This window comes from Lissotriton vulgaris, chromosome 9 (assembly GCF_964263255.1).
Source record: "Lissotriton vulgaris chromosome 9, aLisVul1.2, whole genome shotgun sequence".
Classification (NCBI taxonomy): domain Eukaryota; kingdom Metazoa; phylum Chordata; class Amphibia; order Caudata; family Salamandridae; genus Lissotriton; species Lissotriton vulgaris.
This window is the reverse complement of record NC_141697.1, coordinates 242,820,796-242,841,513: the sequence shown is the minus strand read 5'-3', so window position 1 is coordinate 242,841,513 and position 20,718 is coordinate 242,820,796. Positions and strand designations below refer to the sequence as shown.

Sequence of the window (20,718 nt, the reverse complement as noted above, 5' to 3'; positions counted from 1 at the left end):
GTTCTGAGATGATCACCATGGGGTGGACACTGATGTAATTGTCTCACATTTGGTCACCATTATAACACTAATATAAGTAGCTCTGGATGATTTTCATTTAACAAATAGCTCTTATTACAGAAATGGTTGGAGACTTGATTTAAATCAAATAGTTAAAAAATATATCATGTATTTGGCAGCAGCTTTTTCGGCCAACTTGATGTTGTATTTGCAAGGACAAAGATACCTTCCGTCATGACAAATAATTTTTATTGATATTTAAAATAATAAGGACTGTACTTTCTGCTTTAAACACAATACTAAAAATGTCTGTTTTGAAAAAGTCCTAAACCTTTTATAGATTAGGTGGAAGAAATGCAAAGAAAATGGAAAATAAACTCCTCATTGGCAGTGGATCCACAACAATTAGGAAAATGAATAACTGAACGTAAGATGTCAACCATCATTTTTCTTGGTCTGGAACCATTGAAAAACATGTGATGAAGGGTGAGAATTACGTAGAATAATCCTCTTGCTGCAGTATCAATTCACAGGAATATACATCAAACACCGCTTTGAGTGAAATGCTGATCCATTCATAAAAATGAAGTAGATTTTTCTTGCACAGGTAGGTTTTCCTCTGCTGGCCATATATAGAAAGGCAAGAGCATGTAAAGCTCCAGTAAGTTTTAGTCTTTTGCCAGTGTATTTTTGAGGCACAAAGTATGGATTTAGTCTTTAGCATCACCTACACCATCTGGATTAATTGCAAACATTGCTTCCGCCTCAGGAAGACAAGGAGAATCGTATATCTTGCAAATTCGGGTTTCGCCTCTTCCCTTCCTTAAGTACAGCCTGAAGAAAAAAAAAAGAAATACTTTTCAAATAACCATTTCCAAAATGCTAAATAGGCATAGTAACTACACAGGCTATTCAAGTATGCTTTAGAACTCAGTTCACTGAAAAAAAAATTACGGGAAAAATTATCCCCAAGTACACGTTACCTTAAGTTGCCAAGGAACAAGGACGAGCCATCCATAGCATTATTGATGAATTGCTGGATAAGAAAGTGTGCAACAAATCTCCTTAACTCAGACCACACTTCAGATACTCTCTGCCCCCTGAGGTTAACCACTGCTCAATCTTCACACCCCAGCAGCTGAACCTGGTCTTGTCCCTTGCTCCTTATGCCACTGTCTCACCAGTCTACTTGGCTACCATTCATTTGTTTTTGTAAAAGGGCACTAATGAGGCACTCTTTGAGCCAGCGTCAAGCAGCAATATCTCCTGAAGAAGCCCTCCTACCTCTGCACACGCCAGGACCTACTCTCGACATCAACTTCACAGGGGAGAGAAAAATCACACCTAATCCGCCCATTGGATGGCTGCAAGGGCCCACAAGTGACCTCATAAGAGAAATGAGGCTGCAATATTAAATCCAGCCAGACCCCTCAGTGGGACAGAGGGCTCTCAGGAGGCACTCAGATGCATCGTACTGCACTGGGGGGAGGTTGGAACTGAAGTGTCTGGGAACTCTGCCTCTTCCAGACTTTTCTGATTTGTCTCCCCCTTCAGTGGCTGTTACACCATAAAGGTGTTCATTATTAGGTCAGGGATGCCCAGGGCATTCAGCTATGTCTTCCCCTACACCCTCCATAATACCCATGCCACGTATGCAGCAACAGGGGGAAACTGTGTGCATCATATTGGTGATTGCACCTGTATTGTTCCTATGAATGCTCTACAAAACCATTGGGGAGGTGATTTTTCATCTAGCCTCCCTTGTCTTGTGCAGACACTGGGTACATCCGCTGAAGGTGAAAGAGTAAAGGGGAAGCTAGCATACCATAGGGTGCCAGCTATGTCTGTTGGCTTCGACCAACTCCTTCATCCCTTAGTGGGGGATTGAGTTCCTCAGACCTGGAAGTGGACCACAGCTAAGTTTCCTGGGCCGGAACATTCCCTACATTACCACTTGTCATTCACTACCTTCTGCCTGTGGGTGGTTTGTGGGGACCAAATATCCGAGCAGTGTTGGCTAGACCTGGGATGCTTTCTCTGCATTGGTTGCAATCCTATCCACTGGGATCTGGACTAGGGATAGATTGCAGGGCAACTAATCACATCATGCTAATAAAATTGACAGAAATTCTATGTTTGGCCCCAGTTAAGATGTTACTCCTCACTTTGGTGGGAAGAGTAGATCTGCTTCTGAACAATCCATGATATCTGAACCATCTCTCTGGGACGTTCTCGGTGCAGTACAGGAGTCCAGAATAGCTCGATAAGGTAAAAATGACACTTCAGATAATCTGATGTGAGCAGATTTACACACAGTTACTAAAAGAATGGCAAAACTAAAGAGCTGGTTTGCAGTTTATCTGGGGAGGTCAAACAGCTGTGGGCATATAAAGTCCCAGAACCTCAGCTTGAAGGTGGAGTTCTTGGAGGAAAGATCATAAATAAACAGATGCTTCTTTGTGACACTGGAAAGTTCTAGGAGCCAGGGTAAGCAGTTGCTCCTGAAAGATTGGATAGTGAATGTCTTGTAGCGAAAGGGCATTTCAAATTCCATTGATGTGGAAAAGATACAACGTCCCCACTGGTGCCATTTTCCCTCTGTTCAGGCATCCTCCAAGTTTCACTCCAGCCACATTTGTTTAACAAGTTGACTGCAACTGTTCTTCAGGCTGCACCCAGACTTTTCAGAGAGAGAGAGGAGAGAGAGGAGAGAGAGGAGAGAGAGGAGAGAGAGGAGAGAGAGGAGAGAGGAGAGAGAGAGGAGAGAGAGAGGAGAGAGAGAGAGAGAGAGAGAGAGAGAGAGAGAGAGAGAGAGAGAGAGAGAGAGAGAGAGAGTCATTTGAGGCCTTGACTCCGTGACAAAGGCCTGAAATATATGTTATTTTCCCCACTTTTAGGATAGTGACAAACAAAGACACTTGTTATTTTTGGGTTTTGCTGGGGAAATGTGCCCAGAAGCGTAGATTCAGCCAGAGAACTCAGATGTCATGCGAAGGGTCTGGAATTCTGCTCTCCCAGGGATGCCCACATATGTCTGGATCACACTCCTCAGTGCTGCCAGTCTATAACTTAAATTTAGATAGCCATAATCCGGATGATGTGCCTGCAGCATTTTTGGACGGTTGAGCTATTGGAACCTTGATAGCTGGTGCGGTCTCCAGGAGGTAGGGCATCCCTAAATGGATGGAGGGAAACATTTAACATTTGGTCTGTGTTATTTACTTACCGGAGATAAATTCAGAGAGGTATTAGTGGGGTGGCACTCAATGTTTAACTAATAAATATGTTGCTTGGTTAGGAAAGCAGCACCTACACTTGCGTGTGGTTTGGGTACACATCTGGGGTTGTATTACAAACAGTAATCTGAGGGTGCAATGGGGGTGTGTGTTTGTGTGTCTGATTTCTGCATCCTGAGGGCACTGTAGTATTGCAGACGACGTAGACTGTTGTGCGTCATCTTCTGTAACAGACGGCACTGATACACAGAGCACTGGAGGTATCTTGTAGGAGTGCTCCCCCTTTAGCATGGGATCGTGACCCCATGTTACTGATGGTAACGCTGATTCTGTGTTATGGACCTGGGCACAGAGGTAAACAAGCGGTCGAACTGACAGCTCAACAACATAAGGGGGCACAGTCAGTCCGCCTTCTGGGTGCAACCCCTGCAAGTTCGGAAAGGGTGCGGACGTGGACCCCTTGGACCCTCTGCTGCCGGGGGGTGCAGTCACTCACCGCACCTGCCTGATGGGGGATCTATTGACCCTTCCTTAAAGTGAGTCAGGGGCCACCTACAAAGAGAAGCACAAAAAAGATGATAGAAGGAATGCTAGCATTAAATTCAACACTGACAATCACTCAGTGTAGCACTCCAATAATTTTTCTAACCACCATTCCACCTCAGATTATATTCCAGCCAAAAGCAAATCAGTCTTGGTCATGCTACAATACGATCAGTTCAACCCGAACAGTCCTGCCAAAACTGCCAAACCAAGTCCTCTCTGAATCGCAACACAAGAAACCCAAGGCTGGTTTTACCGTGATTGGGGCTGATCAGTCGGGTGTAGCTTGGTTCCACTGAAACTGAGCACGTATCCCACGTCTGGGCATACCCAAGACCACTTAGGGTGTTTCATGAATCACACAAACGGTGATTCAACAATGTCCTGGCAGTCTTATACATTTGCCTGACACCCTAGTTCAGCTGAAGGTATCACAGAAACGAAGAGCACCGTGGTGTTGCAGCTACCCCTTCCCTCTGCTCATTACCTGTGGGCGTCTTGAAAAACCTACGCTGAACATTGCCGATTTGGGGCCATTAACGTGAGGACTTCCCGACTTGTTTTACGGAGTGGGAATGCGAGGACCAGCAGTCTGTGCGTGATATCAGACGCACCTGGGTTCTCTTCCCGCCCACATAACTTCCTATTTTAGTCAAGCCCTCCCCGCGCTCGCAGAACATGCGGGACGAGCGCCGGGCGAAGCCCGGGCCAAGGGCGGGCCAGTTTAAGCCCGTTCAAGGCTGTTCTAGACCGGACCGGGCCATTTCTCTTACTTCTGCTTTGGTGGAAGGATTAGTTACTTACCTCTAATCCTAGTTCTCTTCCAGGGGTATCCTCATCAAAGTCATAAGCATTATGTTGTTATGTTATGACGCTCTTGTATAGCGCACGGCTACTCGAAAAGAGTGTCCGGGCGCTTTCCACCTGCAACTCAGAATAAAAATAACACAACACAGCAAAAAGAATAAAAAAAGAACTGAAACAGAAACAGTAAGAACAGCCTAAAGATTAAAAAGCCAGGTCTTCAGGCTCTTCCTGAACTGGAGCAAATTGGCAGTGATGCGCAGCGAAAGAGGAAGCGAGTTCCACAGCTGGGGAGCTTTGCAGCTGAAAGAGCGCCCTCCCGTGCGGGCCTTCCTCACCCGAGGGACCACCGCTTTATAAAGGGATTCCGAACGCAAGGAGCGGACTGGTCGATAAAAGGCCAGTCTCCGCCGCAGGTATCCAGCCCCTGATCCAAACAGAGCTTTGTGCATCAAAGTGGATCCGCTTCCGGATAGGCAGCCAGTGTAGCGCCTGTAGCAGGCCGGAGGCTCGGGCTCGTCTATGCAGGCCAAAAATAGCCCGGGCGGCAGAGTTCTGTACCACCTGAAGGCGCTGAACTAGGTAATCAGGGAGGCCTAGAAAGAGGGCATTAGCATAGTCTAGCCTAGAGCCAACAAGAGCCTGCACAGTAATACGCCTGTGCTCCTCAGACAGCAAGGGCAGGAATTTACGGAGCATTTTCAAAATTCCATAACAGGTGCCAGCCAGACCCAGAATATGTGCTCTCAGTGACAGCTGGTTGTCCAGCTTGACACCCAGATTTTTAGCCACCAAGGAAGACTGAGCAGGAGGGCTCATGTCGGACGGCCACCAGTGCTGCCACTCCGGATCGGCAACGCAACCGAAGAATAGAACCTCGGACTTGCTTGAGTTGGCCCTTAGACTGTTCCGTTGGAACCAGTCAAAGACCAATGCAAGACAGTCCCGAATTCTCCCTCCATCAAACTCCTGGTCCTTCCCGCATGTGAAGAGGAGTTGCGTGTCGTCGGCGTAGGAGGAGACGATCTGGGCCCCATATGCTTCCACCAAGGCCGCCAAAGGGGACATAAAGATGTTAAACAACGTGGGGCTCAACACAGAGCCCTGTGGAACCCCAACTCCCAGTGGCGGCATCTCGGCAGAGCTCTGGGAAACCCAGACCGTCTGGCGGCGGCCTTCAAGGAAAGATGTGAACCACCTGAGCGCCGTCCCCCTAAGGCCGATGTCATGAAGCCTCGCTAAGAGTGCCCTATGGGGGACGGTGTCGAAGGCCGCCGATAGGTCTAACATGACCAACATGGCCCTCCCGCCGACATCCAGATTCTCCCTGATGATCTCAAGTGACCTCTAGCAATGCCGTTTCCGTACTAAAATTAGGACGGAAACCGGATTGGGATGGGTGGAGCAGATTGTTAGCTTCCAGAAAACTCGACAGGACACCGTGGACGTGTTTTTCCGTGATCTTCGCGAGGGCCGGAAGAAGTGAAATTGGCCTATAATTGGCCAGAACCTCGGCGTCGAGACCCGGTTTCTTTAGGAGGGGGATCACCATCGCTCTTTCCCAAGAGCTAGGGACCCTCCCCTCCCTCAAAGAGGCGTTGAGGATGGGATTAACCAGCGGGTTCACCACCGCCGCCATCCCAGCCAAAAATTTGGCGGGGCAGGGGTCAAGTGGCGAGCCAGATTTCAGATTGGCCAGCAGCTGCCTGGACACATCGCTGGAAACAGCAGGAAAATCAGACAACACCGCCGCCGGTGTGTGCGGAAGTCCGCAACCAACCCCGGTGACGCCGCTTCCATCCTCCGGTCTTTCCACAAAGGAGGCCTGAATCGCCTTGATCTTATTAGTAAAGAAACCGGCAAGATCACATGCCCACGCATCCGAAGAAACTAAAGGGGGCGATTGGGAGCTAGGGGTCGTGAACTCCTTCACAATGGTGAAGATCTCCTTACAGGAGTTCGCAGATGCCTCGATCCTCCTAGCCAAATAGTCCCTCTTAGCTCCCAGGAAGTCCCGATGGTAGGCCTTCACCGCCGCCTTATAGGCGAGTTTAGCCTCCCCATCATACAGAAGGCGCCAGGCCCTCTCGGCCACCTTGCATTGGCTGCGAGCCACACGAAGCGCCTCCGTAAACCACGGTGCAGATTGCCGTGCCGCCGTGGACCGGGGGGCTGCCTTGGGGGCCAGATCGTCCAGCCTATCAATGAGCCATAGCTGCAAAGCCTCAGTGTCGCTATCTAGATCGCCCGAAAGGTGGCATGGGTGATCAAGAAGCGCCTGTTCCAGCATATCAGGTGTCACTCTGTGCAGCGCTCTCGAGGCCGGTCTAGACAAGACAGAGGCGCTGTTATCCGGCCGCGCACTCTCCAGCACCGAAAATCTGATCAGCCTGTGATCGGTCCAGAGGACCGGCAGGGTGTCAAACTCCGTAAGAGGGACAGACGAAAACACCTGATCCAGGGTATGCCCCTTCTCATGAGTTGGCCCCGACACGAACGGTATAAGACCCAGTGGAGATGTAATATCCAACAGTTTGACCGCATCAGGGTCGTCTGCTACGTCAAGGTGGAAGTTGAAATCACCGGCCACGACGCAGTGCTGTGAGGTCAGCACCAACTCAGAGACAGCTGTCTGCAGATCTTCCAGGAAGGAACCCACAGGGCCTGGTGGTCGATAAACCAGCAACCCCTTCAGAGCCTGGCCCGGGGACAGTCTGAGCGTGAAGGCGAGCGACTCAGCGCTCCCAATGGAGTTCAGGGGAAGCACTGAGCAGGAAACACTCTTTTTCACCACTACCGCCACTCCCCCACCTTTCACTCTATCCTGCCGGAAGATATTATACGCCGGAGGAATGGCTGAGAAGACATCCGGGTTGGAAGCCTCTCCCAGCCAGGTTTCGGTCAGTAGCAGACATAGGGGATTTTCCCTAACAAGAAGATCGTAAATATGCAGGGCATGACAACCTACCGACCTCGTGCGCCAGCTGTTGCTGGACGAGGGACATTGACACGGGTCCAGGAAGGCGTCCAGCCACAACCCGGGCAACGTCGTTTACCCTTAAATCGCCCCGGGAAGACGAAGCGGCAGGAGCTGGAGTGGCCCCGCATATCCCGCAACATCGCAGGGTTGTAACAAATCATCTCAGCCAGAGTGTCGCCGGACCGGCGTCCCCCGCCGCCCCGCCGCCTCCGGGACGCTGACGGGCGCAGACGGGCAGGACTCCGGCAGGACTCAGGCTAAGCGAAGGCGTCCACCTGCGCGTCACGCTGCGCGTGAGGGAGCGACTTTAAATAGGCGCTCCAATCAGCCCTGAGCGTGCGAGTCCGCTCCAAGATTGCGGCCGCCGCTGGCTGAGATGTCCCAAAGGAAGATGGCGCCCAAAATGACCCCCAGGACCCGGACCCACCGAAATGGTGGTGCTTTTCAGGCAGAGAATGCCGTTTTTTAAATGCAGGTGAGGGGAGAGAGGGGCGCAAGCTGCAGGCATTAGAATATTCCCGCCCATGCGCGGGACCCCGGAAACACTATATTATATGTGCCCCACATATATATATACATATATATATATATAAATAACATATATATAAACACAAGCAATAGCAGACAAATCACATTAGAGCTGAAATATGCTGTGAAGAATTTCCACCATACATGTATAATAAGCATTAGAAACATGAGAAACAACACCAAAGATTGTTTAGAAATTGTTTATATGCTCCGAAAGCAGTAGAAATTCTCATAACTCACTGGAAGCATAGGAAGCTCCCAGGCTGCATTGCAAACACACAGTCTAAAAAGACTGAAAAGCTAACCTGTAGCTGAATAGCAATAAACTGACACCGTGCCTTTAAGGCACTCATGACCCCCAGTATCCCATCATGCCCCAGGGATGACAGTTAGGTCAGTTGTTCTTTTCGGAGACTGAAAACAAACCTAATAACACATAGGTTAACAATATCTCCTTATTAAAGAGTATCCTTTGCCCGGGGAGGCGGGAGGGTTGCTTATGACTTTGATGAGGATACCCCTGGAAGAGAACTAGGATTACAGGTAAGTAATTAATCCTTCTCTTCCAGGGGATCCTCATCAATAGTCATAAGCATTAGAATAGAGTAGTAAGCCTCTCCTCTGCGGGCAAAGGAATGATAAGACAGTAATCTCATCAATAAGTCCGAGTAGACGATAGACTACCCAAACAGATTCCTCAAGGAGGCTTGCCCTACTTGAGTATCAGCCCTGGAATCAGATTCGAGACAGTAATGCCTCGTAAAGGTATGAACTGATTTCCAGGTTGCCGCCTTGCATATTTCCAACATTGGGATGTCATGCAAGAAAGCTACTGAAGCGGCCTTCCCTCTAGTGGAATGCGCTTTTGGAACAATCAACAAAGGTTTGCCTGCTAGCTGATAGGCCAACTTAATGCAAGAGACAATCCATCTGGAGATGGACCTCTTGGCCGCTGGAAAACCTGTTCTCATTGAGCCATAGTTCACAAACAGTTGGTCCGTTTTCCTAATCCCTTTAGTCTTTTCCAAATAAAACTTAAGCACTCTCTTAAGATCTAAGGAGTGAAGTGACCGCTCGGCTGGGGTCGTAGGATTTGGAAAAAAGGAAGGGAGGGAAATAGACTAATTTATATGAAAATCAGAGATGACCTTAGGCAAGAAAGATGGGTGAGCCCTTAGGACTACTCTGTTGTGGTGGAATATAGTATATGGTTCCTTCGCACAGAGCGCTTGTATCTCACTTACTCTGCGCGCAGAGGTAATCGCCACCAAAAAAGCTGCCTTCCAAGAGAGATGTTGTAAGGAAGCCTTGTGGATGGGCTCGAAAGGTGGAGACATTAACCTTGATAGAACTAGGTTCAATTCCCACGGGGGAGAAGGATTTCGCACAGGGGGATACACTTTCTTCAACCCCTGGAGGAAGTCCTTGACCACTGGAACCTGAAAGAAAGACATCTGATCAGGTGATTTTCTGTATGCTACAATAGCTGACAAATGCACTCGAATTGAAGTGTACTTTAAACCAGCAGTTGCGAGGGAAAGGAGGTATGGTAAGATGACGTCCTCCTGCCCCTTAGTCGGATCCAAATGATGATCTCTACACCACAAGTAAAACCTTTTCCACTTGAAAGCATAGGACGCTCTCGTGGACGGTCTCTAAGCCTCCTTTAAAATGTTCATGCATTCGGGAGGCAAGTTCAAATGTCCATATTGCAGGACCTCAGGAGCCATGCTGTTAGGTTCAATGATGGGAGGTTGGGATGCATTACCCTCCCGTTCATCTTGCTCAACAGGTCCGGCCTGCAAGGGAGCCGTTTGTGTGGACACACAGACAGATGTAGAAGGTCCGGATACCACCACTGCCGAGGCTAATCCGGAGCAATCAGGATCATTTCCATGTTCGACCTGAGGAGCTTGGAAACTACTCTCGGAATCAGCGCTAGGGGAGGAAACGCGTATGCGAACATCCCTGCCCAATCCAACAGTAGAGCGTTCCCCTGCGTCCCTGGCCTGTGGAACCTGGACGCGAAGGCGTGGCATTTGGTGTTTTCGTCGTCTGCAAACAAGTCTATGGATGGACGACCCCAGCAACGAAAAAGCTCTTCTACTACTTCGTTGCTTAGCACCCAGTCTGGCTGATCTTCGAAGTGCCTGCTGAGTGCATCTGCCTTGACGTTCAACTCGCCTGGAAGGTGCACTGCCACTACTGTGAGACCTCGAGAGAGGAGCCAATGCCAGATTGCCTGAGCCTCTCGAGAGAGTGGGCGAGATCTTGTGCCTCCTTGTTTGTTCAGATAGAACATGGTGGTCGTATTGTCCGTCTGAACCAGGACTGAGTTGGATGTGATCGCTGGTAGGAAAGCTTTGAGAGCCAGGAAAACCGCTCTGAGTTCCAGCATGTTGATGTGGTATGTCTGCTCCTGCGCAGACCACTGGCCTTGAATCTGAAGCGGACCCATGTGCGCTCCCCAGCCTTGCAGGGAGGCATCCGTCACTATAGACTGGGAAGGAATGGGTTGGTGAAACGGCACCCCCACCATCACATTCTTTCTCCGAGTCCACCATCTGATGGTCTCTTTTGTCGCCTGGGAAAGATTGATTCGATCTTCCCAGCGTCCTGTCGCTTGGTCCCACTGATCCTCCAGAGCCTGTTGTAGAGGACGCATTCTCAGCCTGGCGTTTGTGATGAGAAAAATGCAGGACGCCATGGAACCCAGTAGAGATGCTACTTGTCGGGCTGTTGGACTAGCAGAATTCCACATTTCTGTTTCATGGAGAAAACGTCTCTCCTCCGAAGGAAACGCTTTTCCCAAGAGACCCTTCTTGTGAAGAAAAGCCGCCACCACTGCCATGCATTTGGTGAAGACTCGTGGTGCGGACTTGAGACCGAAGGGTAACACCTTGTACTGGTAGTGTTTGTTCCCTACGACAAACCTTAGGTACGTGCGATGTAGTTGCGCAATCAGGATGTGAAAGTACGCATCTTGCAGATCCACCGAACACATCCAATCTCCGGCTTGAAGATGAGGACATATTTGGTGAAGCGCTAACATGCGGAACTTTTCCTCGACGATGACTTTGTTTAATAGTCGTAGGTCGAGTATTGGTCTGAACTTTTCCTCCTGATCTTTTTTGGGGACAAGGAAATATCTGGAGTAAACTCCTTTTCCTCTTAGAGCGAGAGGAACCTCTTCTATCGCTCTTTTTTGCAGCAGGATTTTCACCTCTCGTCGGAGCAAGCTTAGCTGGTGAGGGCAAGAGCTCTTTGGAGGGATGCTCTTTGGAAGAGCACGGAAACGTATCCAGTATCCATTGCGCAGTATACTCCGCACCCACTGATCTTTTGTGATGCTGACCCACTCTGCCAGGTGTTGTGAAGCACTTCCTCCCACTGGAGTGGGCAACGGCGTCAGAGGAAGCCTCTGTTCAGGCCTTTCCTCCTCTTGTGGTGTTGGAGGACTGTTGGTGACCTCCTCTACCTCTGCTGGGCTTGCCACGGAACTGGGGTTTCCCTTGAGTTTTGTTTTGGGACCACTGAGGGGTTTGAACCCTCTGTTGAGCCACTCTCCCCCTGTTGGTCTTGAAGCGGCGCTTGAATTCCTTTTTCTTCTCCAAGCCCACCGCCTTCACTGTATCCAGCTCAGTCTTCATTCGGGTCATCTCTTCGTCAGCATGTTCTCCGAAGAGAGCGGAACCCGAAAAGGGAAGATTCAGAATCCGATGCTGAGCATCCGGTTTCAGACCTGTAAGGCGCAACCAGGCCGATCTTCTGGCACAAACTCCATGGGAATAGGAGTGAGCCGAAAGCACCGCCCCATCCGCGGCCGTGCTTATCTGATTCGCCACCAGACACCCCTCTGTAACAGTTTCTTCAAAGTCCTGCTGGTCCTCTTTTGGCAGCTTGGCTTTGAATCTTTCCATCGAGTCCCATAAGGCTCTGTCATATCGTCCCAGAAGCGCAGCTGCACTAGCGACCTTAAGAGTGGAAGCAGCAGAGTTGCAAACCTTTCGACCCCAGGAGTCTTGAGTTTTGCTGTCCTTATCTGGCGGGACTGAAGAGGAACCAGCAACCGCATGTGTCTTCCTCGCCGCTGCCACAATCACAGAGTCTGCTGGAGGGTCAGATTTTACAAACACCAGGTCAGAGGCCGCCGGTTTGTACTTCTTCTGAATGCGGGCCGGTACTGCTCTGATTGCTGCTGGGGTTAGGAAAACCTCCTTGACAGGGTCCATAATCCCCGGGACCAAAGGCAGCAGAGGTCTGGATATGGCCTTTTTGTGTAAAGTTTCAAAAATGACTGTCGTTGTTACTTGAGGGACAGACATCTCGATGTTCAGTTTAAGCGCACCTCTTTGGAGCACATCCAGATACGTGCCAATGTCATCCACTGGGGAGGACCTGGACGCAGGACTGTCCGTCAACGTCAGGGAGTAGTCCCTCTTTGACTATCTGGTAGAAGAGGTTGAAGAAGTAGACGGAGTACGTCGACGTCTATGGTGAGCACTGAGTCTCCGCTCCCGTGACCTTCTGGGAGATCTGGCTGGTGATCTCACGGGCGATTTGCCCCTAGGAGAACGAGACCTTATCCGACCTTCCATTCGATGTTCCCCTCTAGGAGATCGGGATCTTCTGGGCGCTTTGGTGGGTAGTCTCACAGGGGATTTGCGCCTGGGAGGACTACGCCTGTCCATCTCCTCCACTAGATCTTGGAGAGGAGACCTGTGGTGTGGGCTGGCATATTCCTGCATACGCTTGGTAGCCCCAGCATCTCGCCAATGGTCCAAAGACCTGTACCATCTAGGTGACAAGCCTGATTCGTTCGGCCGATGGATCTGGTCGACGCTCAGGAGTTCTGTGTATAGGGCTTCTGGACCTTGAATGTTCAGTTGAGGAGCCAGAGGACCGATAAGATGAATGATGAGACGCAGATTCCGTCACCATGATTGCATCTGAATGCCTCGACGTTGAGCGTTCTTTTCTCGTCGAACGCCTTCGGGGAGTCGGAGGATCAAACAATCTCGACCCCGAATGTCGATGAGAGGATCTGTAGTCTCTAGACGTCGAGCGGCGATGAGTAGCCGTCGACGGAGCCCTCTGCCTCGACGTCGAACGGCGATGACCGGCTGTCGACGGAGCTCTCTGCTTCGACGTCGAACGATGTCCTGTCGTCGACGGAAGCTTCTCTCTCGACGTCGAACGACGCTGTCCTGTCGTCGACGGAGCCTTCTGCCTCGACGTCGAACGGCGATGGTCGGCCGCTGACGGAGATCTCTGCCTCGACGTCGAATGCCTGTGAGACGATGGCGGAGGGGTATTGGGCACCCTCGACGCCGAGCGCTGATGCTGCACTGACGGAGATTGCGTCCTCGACGCCGATCGACGAGCTACTGTCGACGGCGGAGGGAACTTGATCCTCGACGCCGATCCCCGCTTCTTGGACGACGGTCGTCGCCTGGTTGACGACGGCGAAGTGACCTCTCTCGACGCCGGTCGTCGCCTGGTTGATGACGGCGGAGGGGTAATGGATCTCGACGCCGACCGTCGCCCGGTTGACGGTGGCGGAGTAGCCTTCCTCGACGCCGATCGTCGCCCGGTTGACGACGGCGGAGGGGATTTCGACGACGGAGCTGGATCTTTCGACGTCGTCGACGTACATGGTCTTCTCCTCGACGGCGAGCCCGCCGTCGACGGTAGTTTTGAAGAGGAAAACTTCTCCTGTGGTTTTTCTTTCAGCGCCGAGCCCGACGCTGAAGTTGAAGGGTATGAAGACTTCTTTCTTGAAGATGTAGGAGTCTTCTTGGAGCCCTTCTTCACTTGAGATCTTCCTCTTGAAGCCCTGTGAGCCAGGCCATAAATTCGAATCCTTTCCCTGTCCTTGAGAGTTCTTCCTGACAGGTTCTCACAATGTGGACAGGTGCCTGGATCATGATCTTCAGGCAGACAAAGGATACAGACGTCGTGGTTGTCTGATTTTGCCTTCTGTTGCCACAAGAAGGACATTTATCAAAAAGTGAAGGCATTCTCAGAGGAAAATGTTCACTAAACTGCTGAAAACAAGCTGTATCTTACTTGACTAGATGTTAAATGTCGAAGTAAGAGTAAAAGTTGTCAAAAAAGAAGTATTTTTCTGTCAAAAACCAGAAAAATAGTGGAGCTGTGTAACCAGGGTCCTTCACTGAAGGAGCCGGAAAGAACAACTGACCTAACTGTCACCCCTGGGGCATGATGGGATACTGGGGGTCATGAGTGCCTTAAAGGCACGGTGTCAGTTTATTGCTATTCAGCTACAGGTTAGCTTTTCAGTCTTTTTAGACTGTGTTTGCAATGCAGCCTGGGAGCTTCCTATGCTTCCAGTGAGTTATGAGAATTTCTACTGCTTTCTGAGCATTAAAACAATTTCTAAACAATCTTTGGTGTTGTTTCTCATGTTTCTAATGCTTATTATACATGTATGGTGGAAATTCTTCACAGCATATTTCAGCTCTAATGTGATTTGGCTGCTATTGCTTGTTTTTATATATATGTTATTTATGTATATATATATGTGGGGCACATATAATATAGTGTTTCCGGGGTCCAGCGCATGGGTGGGAATATTCTAATGCTTATGACTATTGATGAGGATCCCCTGGAAGAGAAATTGTATGTACTTTAAATTATCAATATTTATTAATTTTATTATATTTGTACGGGGGTTATATACCTTGTCTATTTTTCCACTATGACGACACGAGAAAGCAGGAGCAAGACTGCGGCGGGAGGGGCACAGCTGACAGGCACTCTAGATAATTTTATAATAAGGGCTAATTCAGTTATAGATCAAGGAATTAGTCTAATGGAACGCAGAGTGTATCAGGACTTAGCGATGGCAAAAAGACCATCCTTGGGACACTTTGCGTTAGCCCGCACTCCTTAGCATGCCGAGAGAGCAAACACTCTAGAGATTCAAGCTGTTGTGCACAGCATACCTAGTGTGCTAGACCTGCCCAGCACACATCCTCCATCAGTTTTACAAACCCCATCGACACTAGAGAGTACCCTGGAACCTATTTTGGCTGGGCTACAGGATGATACAAGTACTAGGCAGTTGCGGGAGAGGAGAGAGGGAGCTATACCTAGGAGGAAACATGCTAATATGGCTGCCCCGGGGGGTAGAAAGCCCAAAGTAGCTAGGCACCAGGGATATATCAAGTAAGCAAGGGGTAGAATATGAGCAAGCCCAACAGTCAGGGTGCGAGAAATCGCAGTTAGAACTGGTGAATGAGGTTCTGGATTCTAGTAGTGAAGGTAATTACGCAGGGATGAACGGGGAAAGCAAAGAGGACGCAGAAAGTAAATTCTTAGTAAAAACGGGGAAGCCACTTAAAACCATCCTGTAACCTTTAGAATCGAGATTAATGCACATTGAATTGCAGCTCGTTGAACTCGACAGGCTCACAAGGAATTTGCCCAATACTGGGGCAAAAAAGGTAGCGTGCAAAAAATTATTAACACCTTCAATGCTACAGCAATTCATCCCTGATGCTGGACTCCCTTGAATCCCATTGTTTATGACAAGCTCAGCTCGTCATGAGCACACGAGCAGTGTACTGCATGACGAGCTGAGCTCGTCATGAGCATGGAAGGTGTTAAACACCGGTCAGGAAGGCTTGTTAACTAAAAAGCTTCCGTCATCAGCCAAAAAAAAAAAAGAAAAACAAAAGAGAAAGCCTGGAGGCTACAGTGTAATCCAAACCTTTGCAATTACCGTCAATAATACACATCACATTTTTGTTGGCTTTAATAAAAAACAAAAGAACACAAACATATGGTCATACACTAAACACTGTTGTTCAAACAATGTGGCATCACATTAGTTTGGGTTTGAATACATTCTCAACACAATAAAAGATCACAACTTGTTTGTAGATCCCTCGTGCATTTTGGGTGATTCCACCCTTCAAGGGCAGCTGAAAATACAATGAAACTCAATTTACCATGTTGTAAAAGACTAATGTATATCTAAAACAATTGAACCCCATCAAAAGCACCAAGGAGGAAAACCAGATGCCCAGAAAAAGTATAGATCGCCAAGTGTGGCTCACTGGTTAGAGCAGGCAGACCCTGAAGCAGAGGTCAGGCCCGGGACCAGGGTTCAATTCCCGACGCGGCAGGGTCTTGAGCTCAAATGTCCATGGACTCGATAATTCTCGCTTCGGTGCCTGACCTAATCATGGGTTCACACTCTGCAACTCTGGGCATTAAGCTTGCTTAATCTCTACAACGGCCCCCCGCGGCGGGATGCCTGGCTTTCACCTTGGGGATGCCCTGTAGGGACTATCTCACAGGGAAAAGCCAGGACGGGTTCCCAAGGCAAGCGTGGAGATACCCCTTCGGGGGTCGAATCTGGCGCTATATAAGAATATTATAATAATAAACCCGTCCTACAATACTGAGTAGCTGGGCTCTGGGGGCAGAATATTCTAATGCCCTCTCAAAGGTTTGCACACCAAGGGGTGTTCTCCCACGGGATGACCATCCATCAGCAAGTGACCTGCGAAATCACTGATCGAAATGCATTTAAATAGATCTGTATGCCAGTCCTGAGGAGGCCAGATGTGCCAGGAAATCCAATATAGGACAACATCCGCCCCATGGGATCCACCTTGTGCCAGAAACATCAACCCAGCCATCTGGACCATGCTGATCAACACCTCTTGGAATTGCTGACTGCACGCACTCTGGCGAGTAGCTCGGCAGCTTCTCCAGAAATGCCTGGGACTTTCCACCGTTCCCGGTAATCCTCCAGGCCATAAGACGCAGTGAACCCGCTAGGACAAACTGGTGCTGCTTGCATTGGGGCTCCTGAAAAAGATCCGGAAAGAGGGGTAGAAGGATTGGAAAATCCCAGGAAAGTTTCATCATCACTGGAGACCAGGTTTGCGAACCTCCAAACCGTGGTCACCACTAGCAAATCCACTCCTTGCCTGCGCACATGTGCGGTTAGCCCCATTAACATTGCAAAAGGGGGAAACCTATACGCTGTCTCCCTGGTCCAGTCATGAAGGAAAGCATCTGTGGCTACTGCATTGGTATTGGGACGCCAACTGCAATATCTTTTCAGTTGGAAATCCAGGCGAGATGCAAAGAGATTCACGGAGAAAGGACCCCATATTTCCTGGATCTGTTAGAACAGCCTGGTTTGTAGTTTTCATAAGTTGACATCCCTTCAATGATGCAAGTGCCAGCTAATTGGAGCGGCCCAGTAGATGTTCAGTCTACAGTGAAATCCGATTGACTAGGCAATAATCCTATAATATGCGCACCAGGTCCAACAGGGTTTGGACTTCGCCCCTCCAGTAGTTGACATAAAGGACAGCCGCTACATTGTCCATCTTTAAAAGGACCACGCACTGGACTTTGTCCAACACTAGAGCCCGTTTATATGCAGAGGCAGTTTATATGCAGTACCTGTGCGGTGGTGGACCATTTCCTCCTGTAGTGAATTCCCCACAACGTACTCCCCAACCTGAGCCGCTGGCGTTAAACTCTATCACCAAGTCTGGTTGGGAACCAAAAGTTGCTCGACCATTCCAGGCTTACATGAGTGCAATTCACTGCTGCATCTCCTCATTCCCTTTTGAAGGTGAGACTTCTTCAGGTGTTGAAGGACTCACTAGTAGAGATGCCCCGGGAATATGGTCTGAATGGATGAAGAAAGGAGTCATAGAATCCATACGATCTGTCGTAGGGACACCTGAGGCTTGGCCAGCGTCCTGCTGAGCTCGTGTTTGATCTTTGCCAGTTTGCGAACCAGCAGGTTTAGGCTGGCCTTGATTGAACCTATGAGAAAACCTAGAAATTGCGTGGACTGAGAGGGGATGCGAGCCAATGTGGTCGTGTTGATCTCGAATCTGAGGGATTCCAGCAGATCGATGGTCATCGCAAGTGAGCAGAGACGCACCGGACACTGGTTCATGATCTATATATCTTCTAGGTATACAATCATCATCACCCCTTGGGTCCTTAAATGCTCAATCACTGGTCTCATTAGCTTGGTAAAACACCAAGGAGTAGAGGATAGGCCAAATGGGAGGTACGTGAACGCAAACACCGGAGACTTTCATTGGAATTGTAAAAACTGCCTGCGAGGGGGAAATATGTGCATCTAAGACAGGCATCCTTCAAATTTATTTGCACCATCCATTCACTCACCAGAAGGAGATCCCTGAGGAGATGGATGCCTTTCATCTTGAAGTGGTGGTCGATCAACCACTCGTTGAACTCCCTTAAATTGATGAAGTGCTGTCCTTCCTCCCTCTTCTCCACGATAAAAAGATTGCTCAAGAAACCATTAGGATGTAAGGTGGTGTGAATGATAACATTCTTTTCTAGAAGTTGGGACAGGGGCGGATTGGCACTCGGGCATGGGCCAAAGGGCCGGTGTCTAAGTGCACTCCGTGGGCCGGATTTTCCCCCTTTACCAATCCACAGAGAGCAGGGACAGGAAAGCAGCTTCGCTCTGCGGCCGTCCGTTCAGGCATGATCAGCTGTGGCCTCTCCTTGCCAAGCATGATTGCTTGGCAGGGCAGGGGGTCACCCTCATGCTGATGGTGGGCTGGGGAGGGGAGATTGTGTGGAAGAATCGGCCTCCCAGGGGGCCAGGTGTTGCTCAGGCCTATGAGCCATTTTCACCTCTGCCCCCCTGGGGCCCACGCAGCCCAGAAACAGTGCTTGCATTAGTCCTCGCCCACAGCCCTTCTCATTCAGGGCATAGTGTGTGAGGAAGAATGGGTCTCACTATGGGGGCCAAGTGATGTGGGGAACTTGCACCATCTTCACCTTAGCCTCCCCCCCACCCCCATGGATGGCCCAAAAGCTGTGTTTTTGCTTTAGCCCCTTGCATGCCACTCCATTGCCCTGAGGCAGTGAAGGGCTGGGGAGGGCTGAGTAATTTACAAATAGCTGGTGCCTCGCTGTTTTTCAGGTGCTCCTGCGCTGGAGGGCTGGGGAATAATTTTGTAATAGAAAGGGGCCTCGCTGTTTTCAGGTGCTCGTGCGCTGGAGGGCTGGGGAATAATTGTGTAATAGAAAGGGGCCTCCTGTTTTCGGGTGCTCCTGCGCTCCAGTGCAGGGGGATAATTTTTTAAGAGAAATTGGCCTCGCTGTTTTCAGATGCTCCTGCGCTGGAGGGCTGGGAATAATTTGGTAATAGAAAGGGGCCTGGCTGTTTTTCAGGTGCTCAGCTTGTAGGACAATGTCACCTTGGCCCTGTGTCCTTCCCAAGAACAATATCCTCCCACTTGCATTCCTTGTGTGTTTCATGAAAGGGCACGCCCGGGAATGTGGGCCACGCCACTCTAATGTGGGCCACGCCACTCGAATGGGGGACACGCCACACATATGTGGGACCCGCCACGCATATGTGGGCCACTTTTTTCGTCAGTGCCCGGGCCAAATTGTGATCCCAATCCAACCCGGAGTTGGGACACCTCTAATCCTACTATTCAGACTTGGTCCAGGGAGAAGGATAGGGGTCTGGGTTTGCGAGATTGGGTCGGGGTACCATCAAGTTATGAGAACCTTTCACCATTTGGAGAACCCACGCATTTGTGAAGAGAGACTCCCAATTGCTCCAAAACTGCACCAGTCTGCCCGCCACCTGTAACCCTTGCAGGTTCTGCACTCATATTGAGAACTGTTTAAGTCGCCGTTGTCCAAGTAAACCTCCTCAAGCACCTCTGCGCTGGGGGTAGGATTGTGTCGGATAAAAGTTTGCAAATTTGGAGTAGTCCAGCTACTGTCCACAGCGAGAACGGGTCCCTCTGCCAGAGGCTTGCCGGAAATTTCAGCTGGTCGAGCGCCCCAGTCCACGAGCGGCTTTGACAAAAACACAAGGTGTAAAAGCATGTTTTATCGATGTTTGGGCTTTGTCTAAGGAAGTGAAGAACAAGTTACTTAGAGACGTGATCCAGCCACAGATTTCTCACCTTTGAACTTCCAGGCATCAGGCTGGATCCGGAAGATTTTTCTTAGCAGTACCCTTGCGCGCCAGTAGATAGCGTCGGCGACTCCACCAGATGTCGTGGGCGCTGTGTTAGTCGTCGTCACATCCGCGTTGTGAATATAACCGCCACTCTGGAGCGCCAATGTCAGTACTTTTCTCGGCTTTCCGCGGCAGAAGCGCGAAGCCATTAAGTGACTGACCATGGTGTGTTAAAAATTAATAGCTGGGGCCCTGAAGGGAAACATCCATGACACTTAAAACCAATTTTGCAGTGCGGGGAGGATTGGTGAGTCGGTAAGGAACCTGCGGCTAGATCATGTCTCTACCAGATAAGGCGTTACTGAAGGTAAGTAACTTGTCAATCTGATAGAGACATCTAGCCGCAGATTCCTTACCTTTGAACAGATACCCAAGCAATACCATACCCGGAGCGCCTGCCATACGGCTTACACCAGGAAATCCTGTACAATAGAGCACTAAACAGGTCTTATCTGTGAACCCGAGAATCCAGGCAGTGTCTGGCGAATGTGTGCAGAGATGCTCATGTGTCAGCTTGGCAGAAAGCCGAGACAGGAACACCACGCTAAAGAGCCGTGGTGACCGCCTTTTCCCTGGTGGAATGGCCCCTAAGCCCTTCAGGA

At 49.7% G+C, this 20,718-nt stretch overlaps 1 protein-coding gene across 1 annotated transcript in view; it reads right to left on the bottom strand.

Annotated features, from left to right (window-relative positions):
* Positions 1-232: 232 nt before the first annotated feature.
* Positions 233-20,718, bottom strand: part of RAD51 (RAD51 recombinase) — a 276,922-nt gene continuing 256,436 nt past the window's right edge. The window contains exon 10 of the mRNA XM_086937421.1: positions 233-834. Within this exon, the coding sequence (XP_086793547.1) occupies positions 711-834 (124 nt within the window). The 3' untranslated portion in view covers positions 233-710. The remainder of the gene's footprint in view (positions 835-20,718) is intronic.